At 47.2% G+C, this 15,296-nt stretch overlaps 1 protein-coding gene across 1 annotated transcript in view; it reads right to left on the bottom strand.

Annotated features, from left to right (window-relative positions):
• Positions 1 to 13,647, bottom strand: part of bean1 (brain expressed, associated with NEDD4, 1) — a 36,301-nt gene extending 22,654 nt beyond the window's left edge. Inside the window, exons 1-2 of the mRNA XM_030106293.1 lie at positions 13,577 to 13,647; positions 8,232 to 8,328 (exon numbers count right to left, since the gene is read on the bottom strand). Coding sequence (XP_029962153.1) covers positions 8,232 to 8,256 — 25 coding nt within the window. The 5' untranslated portion in view covers positions 8,257 to 8,328; positions 13,577 to 13,647. The remainder of the gene's footprint in view (positions 1 to 8,231; positions 8,329 to 13,576) is intronic.
• Positions 13,648 to 15,296: the final 1,649 nt, after the last annotated feature.

The following is a 15,296-nucleotide window of genomic DNA, read 5'->3' as shown; positions in this document are numbered from 1 at the left end:
GATGGATGGATGGGTGGATGGATGGATGGATGGGTGGGTGAATGGATGGATGGATGGGTGGGTGAATGGATGGATGGATGGATGGATGGATGGGTGGATGGATGGATGGATGGGTGGATGGATGGATGGATGGGTGGATGGATGGATGGGTGGGTGAATGGATGGATGGATGGATGGATGGATGGATGGATGGGGTGGATGGATGTAAGGATGGATGGATAGGTCAATATAAGGATGGGCGGATGGATGAATGGGGAGATGGATGGTTAGATGATGGATGGATGGATGGATGGATGGGTGGATGGGTGGATGGATGGATGGGTGAGTGGACAGATGGACGGATGGATGGATGGGTCAATTTATCGATGGATGAATGGGTAGACGGATGGTTAGATGATGGATGGATGGATGATGAATGGGTAGATTTATGGATAGATGGATGGATGGATGGATCAATGGGTAGACAGACAGATGAATGGATGAATGGGTAGACGGATGGATAGATGGACAAAGGGATGGATGAGTGGACAGGGATGGATGGGTCAATAAGTAATTCGATGATTGTATAGATGGAAAAATAGATGGACAGTTGGAATGATGGATGGACACAGGCGAGTCGATGAATGACTGGATGAATGAACTGATGAAAGGATGGATAAATGGCAGATCAAGGTTTGATGACTACAGATTGATCGTGTTGATTGACAGATATACTGATGGATAAATGGACGGACGGATGGATGGAGGGACAGATGGATGGATAAATGATGGCTGGACGGATGGATGGGTAGATGGATGGATGAATGGACATATAGATCGGTACATGGATGGACAGATTGGATAGCACATGCAGAGGCGGATGGATAAATAGGTGGACTGATGATAGATGGAGGTTGGATGAGTAGAGTGGTGGATGAATGGATGACTCGATGGGTGGATGATGGATGACTCGATGGATGGATGCATGGCTGAACACATGGATGAGACAGTCTGATCACTGAATGCTGACAGAAGACGGATGGAGGTTGTGTAGATGGACAGAAGCTGGATAGATGGTTAAACTGGTCGATAGACGATGATGGATGGATGGACTGATGGAGGAATGGAGAGAGAGATGGATGAATACAGAGATAGCCGGGCCGATGATGGATGGATGAATACATGCAGATGAATTGGAGAGGTGGGAAATGGCTTTTCGTCCGTGTGTCCTTGCGGTTCGCACACGGCGCCGGACCACCTGTGGTGTGTGTTAATTGTGCGAGGATCTCCGATCTGGACTCATTCGAGCGGAACAGCTTTGGTATTTGCTGACCTGCCAGGCCGTGAAATCCGCCCGCACACGCACACGCCTCATATCCATTTAAATAGATTTAAATAAATGACCTTACACTGTGACTGGATTGGACCGGAGCGCACGGACAGACGGAGGCAGAAAGAGACGAGGAGGGAGGGAGAGGTGGAAGTAGAACGCCGCTAAATCCACTTTTTCCTCCTGATTTCCATAAAGCACGTGAAGGTGGCGGCTGACGGCTCGGCGGCATTGTGCCGCTCTGATGGATGGATGGAGTGATGATGTGTGCAGTGAGGAGGAACCGAAGGAAATTCCATTTCAGATCTGCATCTGATGCCGCTGCTCTCATATGTAAATGGTGTTTTCGCTTTTATCTTTGGCGCCGATGTTGGAGGTCGAGCGCAGGTCTCCCTCTGAAAACACTCCCACTCTGGAACATGGCGGGCAGCCGTCCCATCTGCCTCCACGATCCCGTCCTGATCCCTGTGCTTCTTCTCGCTGATGCTTGGAACTTGGAAATATCATAACGTCACATTCCAAAACTCTCAGAGTCCCGGGACAGTCTGAACCGGGACGCATGACACTGGAGGAAAACACCGTTTTTAACGTCCCTCTACTGAGCATGAGCAGAGCAACGGTCAGTACGACGGTGCTGCACATTTTCAAAAACGCTTAGTTTTCAGAAAGTTCCATTTTCTCCGTTTCCATGGAGACAGAGCCCCATCGTTTTCAAAAAGTTCCATTTTCTCCGTTTCCATGGAGACAGAGCCCCATCGTTTTCAAAAAGTTGCATTTTCCCTTTTTCCCCGTTTCCATTGATACATAGCCTTTTCTAAAAGTTGCGTGTTGAGTTGCTCTGAGCACCATGGTGGTGCAAACAGGTGAAAAACACCGTGAAAACAATCTTTTCCACTAACATGAGAGAGGGATTCGATTCTCGGCTGAAGAATTGGACATGTGACCCTGGTGTCGGAGCAGAGACACTGAAGCTGCAGACTGAGGCTCAGAGCAGAGCGGAGTGTGTGTGCGGTGTGTGAGAACACAACGTGTTGGGTCTGCTCGCTCCCGTGAGGATCTCACACACGGTGACGCTCGCGAACACAAAGCCGGAGTAAAATGTCAAACTGAGCGAGACGCCGGGTGAAGAAGGATCTGCAGAGACACACGGCGTTTCACCGCTCTGCCTTCATCCAGCTCCTCCTGCTGGAGGTCTGAGGGCGGTGGAGAGATTCAGGTGTCAGGGGAGAGCGAGGAGAGCGAGGAGGAGCAGGATGGAATAATAGATCAGAGGAGGAGAGTGCAGAAAAGGACAGAATGAAGGGGGGGTAATGGAGGAGCGAGGGAGATGTAAGCGAGTTAAAAGGACAGAAGGAGACAGCAGGACACACCTGAGAGCTTCCTGCTGATGTCTGTGAGCAGGTTCAGGGTCAAACCGGGGTTCCTCGGCCCGGGCACAGCGTCCCACTCATGTTCATGTTCGTCCCGTCCGCGGGAGCAGAGGGAGGGAATCTTCCCTCCAGGCCCCGTTTACACGAAAATGTAGTTTTTGTGTTTTTGTTTCAGAAAAGTTTTACGTTTCCACGGGAACATTTTGAAAACGGTGTCCGTGACGGTGCATCTACTGAGCATGTGCAGAACAACGGGGGCGTGCAGCGCAGGACTGCGGGAGCCTTTCTGAGCCCCGGTAATTCAAGAAAGGTGCTTTACTGACACAATGACAAAGTTGCAGTGTTTTTCTAAAAGTTCCACCTTGGGAGACATTTTCAAAAAGCTTTGAATGTCTGGTTCTGCAGGTTTCTGTTTCTGTTCACTCATTCATTTTCATTTGCTGGACCGAACTGATCTGACTGGGATTAATAAACCTGGCTGAGTCTGAGCCGTACGTCTGTCCGTCTGTCCATCCATCCATCTGCTCATGCAGCCCTCCACCCATCTGTCCCTCCCTCCATCCCTCCGTCCCTCCGTCTCTTCTGGTCAGGACTGGTTGCATAAGACAGCGATTCATCTTTTATTGAGACGGGAAGCTTCTATATTTACACATGTCCACCTTGTTCTCTGGGGTTTAAAAGCTCGACCTGTAAATCCAGCAAAGGCTAAATAAAGGAAAACAACAACAACAACGAGTGAAGCCACACAGCGTGAGAACACCGGACCAGACAAAGCTGCTCTCTGCCCACTTTCAGACGTTCCTCCAGATCCTGGATCAGGGCTCGGCTCCAACACGGTGTTCATGAACTCAGAATTCGACACAAGTGGCGTTTTTTCCTCCTGTTTCCATGGAGACAGACTCAAAAAACTCCATCTTGCCAGCCATTCCCAAAAAGTTGCGTTCTCAGTTCTTCCGAGCGCCGCCGTAACGTAAACAGACACCCAGAACGTGGTTACAGTTTTCGGTTTTCTCTTGGAAAGTTCCACATCGGACAGTTTTCATTATTATTGGCTGTGTTCAAAACTGCATACTGCCTCCTACATCCTTCCATACTCATACTATCCATCCTGCATCCTGCTTACTCAGTCCATCAAACAGTATGCAAAGCGTTTACAATACAGCATACTACATAATAACCCACAATGCACTGCACTCCTCCCTGAGCAGAAATCAACCTGCTGAAGCTGATTTCACTTTAGCTCTAAACTCTTCAAATGTATAAGTTCATCGAGATTTTTTTGTAAATTAGGCGACAAAGTGGTCGTTGAGAGCCGAGTGTGTCGTTTATTTGTCCGAATATCAGCCGTTCATGATTTTGTTTGGACGAATTCGGTGAAATTCAAGCCGGCCGTAGTGAGCAACGCACTTCCGGTTATTTTCACACAAATAAAGCACCCCTTTCCCTTTCTCATGCAAAGAAACCTCAGTGGTAAATCTGTGCTTTTACTTTGAAAACAAGAAGCCAACCTTTCAGCAATATATCTCGCTTAACATCACCGTTTGGACCGGTGTCCCGTTAACGGACCAGTTATGACGCCAATTATGATGCTTTACCGACGGAGAGTTTTTTCGGCTCTTCAACAAAGATCGGCTCGCCGTCTTCGGTACATCATGGTCGCTTTCAGCATGGACTTGTTGTCAGATGTGTTTTTTCATATATATATTTTTAATCAATGTAAATCCAATCAGAAATCTCGTAACATAACATACCTACGAGCACAAAAATTGGAGGGAAAATTATATCTAGAACCATACTCAGCTTGGTAAATGTACATCATTAAGAAACAGTCATTGTGAACTGAATAAAGTCTATTCAAATGTCCGTCCCGTTGCATCTTGGGTAATTTCAGTATGAGTAGTGAACTCACGACGTCGACTCAACATTTCTAGCCAATGCAGTATGCATCCGGGAACTTCTCGCCTACTCAAAATCGCACACTGCCAGTGTAGACGCACTGCATACTCAATAAGTTAGTGTGAGTAGTAGGTAAGTACGCGGTTTCGAACACAGCCTCTGACTTCTCGTGGTGCGTTCACGGAGCGAGGAACCAGCTGGGAAATTTTGCTCCTTTCAAATCTGGATTTTTACAGCTGAGTAAAGACGTCTTCCTCTGTCTTACTGTGAAATATGTACTTTTTTCCAAAAAATGTGCCCTGAAAAATACTTCCTATGAGTAAAGCCAATTGAATGTTGGCTAAAGCCCATTTTTTTCCAATATTGAGAACATTTAAATAGTATTTTTGGTAACTGATTTAAAAGTCAACCCTATTTTTTTTAAGAAAATAGTGAAAAATTAGATGAAAGAATGTTTTTCAGCTTTAAAAGCTACTAAAACTGCAGGGAAATACAATAGAATAAAATCCCTTTATTAGCTTTATGCAGAGCTGCTACTCTAACAGTGCAAATGAACAGAATATTAAAAACACAAATAGTGCAGTTTAACCAAGAATAATGAGATATGGCAATCGGTTAAATAGAAAACCAGTGCGTCTCTCTTTTTTTTTTTTTTTCTTTGTGGAAGATCTTCTGGAAGGTGTGTGGTGAAGTCCTAGTTGTCCCTGAATGCACCATGAACACACCAGTAGTTAATGATCCTGATAGGTCTTCACAGCTGCAGGCAGAAGAAGCAGTTCCATCAAACTACCACAGAAAATCCTCTGGTCTGTTTCTTCTTGAACAAGCTTCACCTCTTCAGAATGTAAAACCTGATTTGATCGTGAGAAGTGATCCAGTGAGAAGTGATCCAGTAGCGTCCGATCTGGTGACTGTTGAGGACGACTTTCTTTGCATCAATCCGCTCATCATGACTCCAGCAGCACAAACAAATGTTGTTCCAGTGAAAAGCTGAACTGTGTGTTGAAGGAAGAGACTGCAGACGTAAGACTGCAAACCTTCATTAGATGACATTCTGTTTCAAGCTGAAGTGGAGGTTTTGTCTGGATTGAGTTTCCTGAACGAGCACGTAAAACATGGAGGAAGAGACTGAAAATGTCTCCAGACGACAAACTTTCTGCAGTATTTTTCATATATTCTGTTAACAGCCTCCTGAATGTCTGCAGAGTGTAAAAGATTTGGGTTTGTTTTTTTTTCTCTGTCTCTGATGGTGCATTCAGGGACCGAGGCGAGCGGAGGACGCCAGCTTTGGACTTCACAGGAGAACTGGAGGTGTTGTGGACCTCAGAGCTGCAGAGTGGCGACTGACGGTAGGACCGGGCGGCTTTCTCCTCTCATCCTGGATGTTTCGAGGCGCCGGAGTCCGACTGTCGCCCAGCAGCAGCTGTGTTTACGATCAGATCCAGTTCTGACTGATTAGAGGATCAGACTGATCCGTTTACATGAGAACTGAATGATGGCGGACGAGGCTCCATTCATTTCAATGGATCAATCCCATAATGCTTTGCAGTTTGGGTCTTGATCACAGAATCCCACATCGGGCTTTGCCCAGAATCTGGACTACACCCCCCCTTAAAACTCGGAGTACACCCCCCTTCAAAACCCCAACTACAAACCCCCCTCAACACCCCAATGACTACACCTACCCACCCCCCAAAACCCAGACTACACCCCCCCTCAAAACACCAAAGACAACCCCCCCTCAAAACCCCAGCTCCACCCCGCCTTTCCGGTGCACATCGACCAGACTGAAGTGTTTACATGGTGTAAATTTAACCGGGTTAACTTGGGTTAAGTTGGGTTAAGTTGGGTCCAGGTAACCACAGCTGCTGTTCCTTCCTGCTCATAATGGTTTAGAGTGGAAGTGAGTTTGTGCACGAGCGTGCACGCTGTGGGTGATCTGTGTGGCGTTGGACCAGCGAGGAAGCAGCTGAGAGCGAGGGAGGGGTACCGAGCCCCGGTACCGGACGAGTCCCGGTACATTTAAAATACCTGAAACTAGATTAACAGCATTATTCTTCACTGAGGGCTTCACGGTGGAGGAAAACACTGAGACGTTTAGTGCAGCAAAGAGGCGCTGACAGAAGTGAAGCTTTTCCAGAATAAAAGTCAGTGATGTAAACTATGAACATCAACCTTTCTGTTCTCTCTCTGTGGCCCGGAACCAGCTGATCCACGGACAGTTTAGCCTCACCAGTAATCTGACTGATCTGATTGGCCTGATTGATCGTCCCGTCAGTCTTGGTATTGAGGAGTCCTGAACGGTACCCCTCCCCGCTCAGAGCTGCTGTCCAACAGCAGACGGCAGGACTGGATTTATTCTCCTCGGGCCGGGTTTGGTTCCTGCTCCCAGCCTTGAGGTGCAGGGTTCTGCTGTGACGTTCATGCTGGAGGGTTCTCAGAGCGGCCGGTCGACTGACCGTTTGGACTGTGTGGCGCTGGTCCTGCTCCCAGCCTTGAGGTGCAGGCTGTTGTCTTCCTGCCGTTGTCTTCGTGTTTCACGCCGTTTCACCTGGAGACGAAGCTCTCCGCCGTCTCTTCATGCGTCTTTTGCTGTTGTTGCTCAGACTCTGTTATGTGTGTCTGTCTGTGGATCTCGGTCTTTGCGTTGTGGGGATGTTTGTGTTGCGCTGCAGTGATTTCCCAGAGTGAGCGGCTGTTCGGTCGGATCAGCTCTGTCTGGCTGTGGGCCGGCTCTTCCTGCTGGATCATGATTCCTGACGGCTGCTCAGGAACGTTCTGTTATTTCTCTAGACTCTGTACCTGCAGCTGCCCGACTCAGTGCTGCACTAATGACTGATTACTTATCCGACATGCTTCCACGGTACCTACGAGCACAGAACCTCGCTCCTTTAGTCATTTTCCAAAGGCCCTCAGGAAGACGGCGCTTTGTGAGGACCTCTTAAGTTTAACCACGTCTACAACAAGACGAATGGAAGCGACGTCCGCTCAGTTATTCAGAGTATCTCTCTATTTTCAGTAAAAACATTTTTGGCACTTTTAGGTTTTTTTACAGTAAAACAGTGATTTGAACGGGTCCAGAAATCCACCGACACACACAAAAGTAGTGATTTACAACAATCAGGAAAGTGACCGACTGGCTGAAATGACGTGTCTGCTGTTCATGTGTTCATGTGTTCACCGAATGCTGCATTTGGAAGACCGGACAAACCCGGGTCAAAGCTGCTGGTTCAATTCCTGAAATCAATGCCAACTCCTACCACAACAGCACTTAGTCACACAACAGATGAACAGAAGAATCCAGACATGTCTGGTCGAGCGGCAGTGATCAAAGAACGTCTGACTCTTTGACACAGTCAACTTTAAACCTACAAACTTTTATAACATTTTTGGGATGCACTTTTTTCCATCATTTTTCGGGAGAATTCACGTTTACTTCCTGTGTTGCAGTTTGTCAGACTTTGGCTGCAGAAGTGTACTTGCAGTAAAACTCCGAGGAAAACAAAGACATTTTTGACATTTCATATTTTGACAAAATATGTAGTGAAATCAATTTTGAATAACTCTCACAATATTGGAAAAACACATTTCTACTGTAGTTCTGTCCCACTTAACCGCAGATCAAAAACACCCGTTTCAAAATAAAAGTTCCTTACCTGAGCAGATCAATTTCATCAGCATGAACCCCGGATCTCAGCGTCGCTACTGGCACATCTCAACCGGCAGGAAGCCAAAGTCAAGCGCTGTCCGCCGCTGCTCGGTGTGTAGGGAGAGGGAGAGAGAGGAGACGGTGTGAGGCCTGCAGAGGGCGAGGCGGCGAGCGACGAGGCGGCGAGCGGCGAGGCGGCGAGCGGCGAGCGGCGAGGCGGCGAGGCGGCGAGCGGCAAACCAGAGGCAGAAATGAAAGACACTCAGCGAAGCCGTGTTGTTCTACAGAGAGAGGAGACTGATGTGCAAGTCACAACCTCCGAGCCCAGCTGTTCAGAGAGCCTCAGGCTGGTGTGTGTGTGTGTGTGTGTGTGTGTGTGTGTGTGTGTCAGTCAAGTGGCCACCCACACCAAACAGCAAGTGTGTGTGCGCGCGTGTGTGTGTGTGATTGTGTGCATTGGTCTTTCCGGAACATGGCCACAGGCTTGAAATGTTCCAATCAATACTTGAAACACACACACACACACACACACACACACACACACACACACACACACACACACACACACACACACACACACTCTCTCCCCTGAGTAGGCTCCAGTGTGATCCTGTGTTGTGATTTCATGAGGAAGTAATTGGGGATTTCAGAATAAGAGCTGGTGACATGAATCAATGGTGATTGGATTATCTTGCTCTCTTCAACAGGAAGTAGAAATAATCACAGAGGAAATAAACATCCAGTTGTTTTAAAGGGGAAAAAATCTGAGACGTTCCTGAAAAAATAAAATTCCGTTATTGAGGAACTGTTTGGAAACGCTGGGACTCCGTCTCCATGGATACTGATTTACTGATATTTGAGAGGTTTGAAATGGGCTGAAGTTCCACTTCCTGGTGTTTCAGTGAAGAATCTCGCGTCTCCTGATGAGAGGATGAATGAAAGGCTGAATATTCATGAGATGCTGCATATGTTCGCTTCCTGCTCACAGTCCTGCAGATCGGCTCAAGCTGTCGCGCACACGGCCAGGCGTCACACGCTCGTCAACACGTGTGAGAATCTCCATCCTCCTGTCCTGTGTGTGTGTGTGTGTGTGTGTGTGTGTGTGTGTGTGTGACTCATGAACCTATGGTGCTTTGTTGTTACATAACTGTTTCTGCTAACACACAGATATTACAGACAACACACTCTGGCAGCAAGAATTCAGCCTATCTCGCTCCTTTTTTACACACACACACACACACACACACACACACACACACACACACACACACACACACACACACAGGATTTGTGTAAGCTCCAGCCAAACACCCAGAAGAAGTGACTCGGAGAGCAGCAGCGACAGCCACGGAGAGAACGAACAGTAAAACATTATTTTAATGATTTTACACTCCTGAACAGCAGGGGGCGACATGCAGGCAGTGAAACGTGAGAATGAAAAAAAACCCAGTGATTTTCACACAAAATTCAGTAATAAATAAAGTTAATGCATCAAGGAATTAAAAGAAGGACTTTCTGACGGTGTTGAACCTTTTAATATTCACTGAGCTTTAAAAGACAAGAGACCAGGACCAGGAGAATCCTGAACTGGGACCAGGTTCAGCAGTGGTGTTTCAGAAAAGTTGCGTTTTCCTCCGTTGCCATGGAGACAGAACAGAATCTGTAATAACGTCAGATTAACCAAAAGGAGAAATGAAGAGGAAGAGAAGAAGACAGGAGCGAAGGATGGAGGAGGAAGTGGTGGAAAGAGGGGAAGCCTGGAGGGCAGTCCATCACCCCCCCCCCCGGTCCCTCCCCCCTCCCTCATCCATCTCCTCCAGCTCTCTGACAGTCTATTTAGCCGTGGAGCCCCGTCATCCATTCAGCTGTCAGTCCCTGTTTGGCGGCCGGGCAGGCGGGACCCGGCTCTCCGTTCCGGGGACCCTGCCCCCGTTAAAAGCCCCCGGGTTCGGCTCCCGTGACGGCCGGGTCACCAGGGCCGGCAGATCAGCGGTTCGATCCCCGAGGAACGGAGCGTTCCAGGTTTTCACGCCGCGTCGCCACGTCTCAAAGACTTCTGGGAGAAAATCCAGTTTCACTCCGCTGAATGTGGCCGAGACGAGCGTCAGGGTCCAGACCGGCGTCTCCGTCCAGGAGGGACGACGAAGAGGACGAAGAGGACGGCCTGACATCAGCACTGCTCACCAAAACAGGACAACACCAACACATTCTACCCACAATGCAGAGCAAACCGCAGCGACGACTGAAGGTGTAGCTGCTAACCTCAGCTGATGTTTACATTATAGAGCATCTTCCTCCTCTGACATCAGATTATAGAGCATCTTCCTCCTCTGACATCAGATTATAGAGCATCTTCCTCCTCTGACATCCAGATTATAGAGCATCTTCCTCCTCTAACATCAGATTATAGAGCATCTTCCTCCTCTAACATCAGATTATAGAGCATCTTCCTCCTCTGACATCAGATTATAGAGCATCTTCCTCCTCTGACATCCAGATTATAGAGCATCTTCCTCCTCTGACATCAGATTATAGAGCATCTTCCTCCTCTGACGTCCAGATTATAGAGCATCTTCCTCCTCTAACATCCAGATTATAGAGCATCTTCCTCCTCTAACATCCAGATTATAGAGCATCTTCCCCCTTTAACGTCCAGATTATAGAGCATCTTCCTCCTCTGACATCAGATTATAGAGCATCTTCCTCCTCTGACATCCAGATTATAGAGCATCTTCCTCCTCTAACATCCAGATTATAGAGCATCTTCCCCCTTTAACGTCCAGATTATAGAGCATCTTCCTCCTCTGACATCAGATTATAGAGCATCTTCCTCCTCTGACATTAGATTATAGAGCATCTTCCTCCTCTGACATCAGATTATAGAGCATCTTCCTCCTCTAACATCCAGATTATAGAGCATCTTCCTCCTCTAACATCCAGATTATAGAGCATCTTCCTCCTCTAACATCCAGATTATAGAGCATCTTCCTCCGACTTCACTCATTTCACACATCTAGATTCAGATAATCTACTCTCTACTTGCCTTCTTTCGACACATGAGCATCAGTCGGGCTTCCTGGTTTAATGAATTTGCGCCAAATCAAAGCCTGACCCGGGTCTTTGCCTCCTCTGCAGCGCCGTGCGGGTCTCCTGCAGACCCCCCTGCTGCAGAGGCTGATCCCCTCTGGACCGGCTCCGATCGGTCTGCTGTGAAAACCCTTCTGAAGGTGTGTGAAGCGCAGCGGCGTTAATGACCAGCTGACCGGTTTACTGTAGCTGCTCCGAGGCGCCGAGGCTACTGTACCGAACCAGAGAGTCCAGCGAGTGGGAGGAAAAAACACTGATCCAAACCAGTGTATCTCCACCCACAGGCTCCTGGTGTGTGTGTGTGTGTGTGTGTGTGTGTGTGTGTGTGTGTGTGTGTGTGTGTGTGTGTGTGTGTGTCTTTCACTGTGCTTTTGTCACATTTTTCATCAAATATTGCCCCAGATGGGGTATTGATGACTGTGAAGGGCATTTACACACTAATCAGACCTTTTACACACACGCACACACACACACACGCACACATCTGCATTCATTATGTTTCCTCATTTACTCGGCTTTCTTCACATGATTTGTCAGATCTCACCAGACGCGTCAAACATGAGGCCCGTGGTCCATAACCGGGCCGCAGGAGGCTCCAGTCCGGCCAAGCCGCCGAGCAGAAAAGTGAAAAGTCCAAAGAAAACCTGGATTTTTGACCAGATTTCTGAGGAGTAGCAGACCGGAACCCGTTTGTATCAGTACAGTAACCAACAGTACGACTGTTCAGCAAAATGAAACAAACTTAACTAACTACTCCTGTTTAAAGCAGTAACTTGTAGTTACAGTATAATCAAGTACTATTTTTCATCAGCTGGTCATGATGTAAATGCACTTTTATTGAAAACACTGACCAACAGAGACGACTCTCATAAAGTCGTCCAGTTTAGTAGCTGGTATCTCGTACCCACAGTAACATGACTGCTATTTCTAACAGTTACTAGTAACTAGTAGCTGTAATCAACTACGAAAATACAGTAACTCCTCCACTATTCACATTCATGCACACACGTTACAAACTAATGAGGGTTTGTAATAGTACAGTAATCAATGACTCGAGTACTAATCTTCAGTAACTAGTAAAGTAACTTAACCACTGGTAACTAGTAACTCTAATCAACTTATACAATGACTCCTCTGTTATTCACATGCATGTAGAAACGTCCAACAAATGTATGTTTGGATGTGTAGAGTAACTCGTAGTAGTGATCCTGCCTAGTAAAGCAAATCCACAGTGGCTTTACTACAGGTAACTAGTAACTGTAATCAAACACTCAACTCCACTACTGTTCACATTCATATATACACAGACAGCAAACTGTTTGAACAGTAATCAACTGAGCGATCTTTAGGAAAAAACTAATGCTAATTAGCATTGTTTTTAGTAGTATATAATAAGTAACTAGTAGCATTAATTAGCCCACCGGGAAATACCCACTGTCCTTACACACCCTCGTTTCAGTCACATAAATGTTGATTTTCTTTTTATTTTTTATTTTTTTAATTTCTGAAAACCGATATTAAAGGACGAAGCGGCTTCAGTGTTCAGTTTGAACAGTTTGACTTTAAGCCTGCATCCCTCCTCTGGAAACTGGTTTTAGTCCCGTGCTTCTCCGCATGTCTGCACCTGTGGGTTTCCTCCCTCTGCTGAGCAGAAGCTCGTTTCTCTCCCTGCCTGTAAAAAAATCCAACTTGCTTCTGCAAACAGTAAAGTATGAATGCAGCAGAGCAACATGCACGAAACTGTTACGTAACGAAAAGTGGAAGAGTGAAAAAAGGAGGAGAAGTGGCCTCATTTGAGCAGTTTTTGGATTAGCACTCATGCATTAATGTGTAAACAGCATTTTAATGTTGCAGCAGCTGCAGGAGAAGCGGGTTTTATGCATTTATTACGGCACTGGCTCAACTTCAAGCCTCTGTGCAGTTACATAAACTTGCAGGGCTTTTGTTTGGCAGAGAACAATGTCTCTCCGAAATGCACGGACTGCAACACTTGTGTGTGAGTTCAGGATGGATAAACACACCCTGCAGGCTGCAGGGATCGATGGCCAGTCGGTCCGGTCAGCCGCCCTCTGGATCATTACATAATTAAAGCGCGAGGGAGGATCAACTTTAACATATATCCAGGCGGCTCTGCCCTGCAGACATGCAAACAGACCTGTGCAGGAGAGGAGGCGTTTGGAGCGATGCTGCAGGTGGAGAGGGGTGGATGGAGGGAAGGACGGATGGATGGAGGGATGGAGAGAGGAGGGAGGATCTGCATCTTACCGTGAATATTGAGGAAATGTCAATTCGTCTGGTCCTGGATGCAGGATGCATGAAGAGCAGCAGCAACGACATCCCGGTCTGATCTCCAGGAGCCAGGCGTCCTCCTCCTCTTCCTCCTCCTCTTCCTCCTCCTCTTCCTCCTCCTCTCGCTCTCTCTCTCTCGCTCTCTCTCTCTCTCTCTCTCTCGGGACTTGGCCCACCTCCTCAGAATAGAGCTCGGTTGGTTGAAACCCGAGATTTTAGCCGCACGACAGCGGAGACGCGCTCGCTCGGCTCCGCTCGGCTCCGCTCGGCTCTGCTCGGCTGAGTTCGGCTCCGCTCGGCTCCCTCCGCGTGTCCTCACTTCCTCCCGGTCTGCGATCCGCGCGCCTCCTCCTCTATCGATACATCGTTACCCTCCATCTGCTTCTGTCAGACACCCTTTCCTCCTCCTCCTCCTCCTCTTCCTCTTCCTCTTCCTCCTCTTCCTCTTCTCCCTCCGCCGCGCGTGCGTCGCGCGGTTCGTCTCTGTTCGGCACGGCTCGGTTCTGCTCGGCTCGGTTCGGCCGGTTCACTGACTGCAGCGCTGCTGTGGAGGATGGAGGGAAGCTTTCACCACAAACCCCGAATCACTGGAACAGTTCATGGAAAACTGATAACTTTTCCGTTTCATTCTGCAAAATCGAGACATTTTCGATTTTGGGGACCAGAGTGTCTGAGGAGTGAGGGTCCTGCTGCTGAAGCCTCTCCTTCCTGCTGTTGAGGTGTTTTCTGGAGCAGAGCGGAAACAGTCACCATGACCTTTATACACTTTAGATATAAGCATTACTTTTTTATTCTGTTGGCAAACAGACATGCTTATACGATATACATGACATGCTTATTCAATATACTCGTATATTGAAATCGTCACCTTATTTGTCTCATTGAAGCTGCACACAGGCATTCAAATACCTTTAAATATGGATAAATCCAAATTTTTCTTCCATTTCTTTTGGGAATAGAAGTTTTGTCACAAAGCCTAAAATAAATAACTGCAATCTGAAAGCAGTCTCCAGGCTGATGTTGGTAAAAAGCCTGTTGATTCTGTGTCAGTCCGAGCAGGCCGGAGCTAAAACAGTAACAACCGTTCAGCTTTAACTTAAAGGTTTTCTTTATATCGTGATAATGTCACAAAAACCAAACATAAATCCAATTTTAAAGAAACCTTCAGGTGCAAAACCCAGTGAAATATTGAAGAAACATCTGCAGAAGCTGCATCCTGCATGTTTTTTTTTTTACAAACTCACCTTTTTTTAAATAAATTAAACTTATAGTGTTTCCAGAAAGTGTCTCCTTCACCTGTGTGGTTTAAGTGACTTCAGATTCTTCAGACCTCATTAGTTCGTGTTGTGAGTGGATGAACCCTGCAGGGTTCGGACTCCAGGGACTCACTGGGTTGTTGTCGCAGTGTTAATACCCAGGGCTGTGTGTTTCACGTCATGTGGGCTGAAGACACACACTTTCATGTGCAGTCATTTCAGCATTATGGCACCGATTAAAGGAGAATTGAACATATGAATAAGAATAGCATGAGTGAACTGACTTCCTGAGTGTCAGGCTGTTTCAGTCACCTGAACCTGTAGTGCTCCATCCATCCACCAGAGGGCCTCAGTCTCCCACTTTACCTCCACTGCTCACGTTTTCACTTCATGTGAAGCTTTTTGCACATTAATCATGTTAAATTAGGTGGTTTTTTTCC

The sequence above is a fragment of the Salarias fasciatus genome, chromosome 13, assembly GCF_902148845.1.
Source record: "Salarias fasciatus chromosome 13, fSalaFa1.1, whole genome shotgun sequence".
NCBI classification, from domain to species: Eukaryota; Metazoa; Chordata; class Actinopteri; order Blenniiformes; family Blenniidae; genus Salarias; species Salarias fasciatus.
The sequence above is the reverse complement of the archived record's forward strand: the minus strand, read 5'-3'. Positions and strand labels throughout refer to the sequence as shown.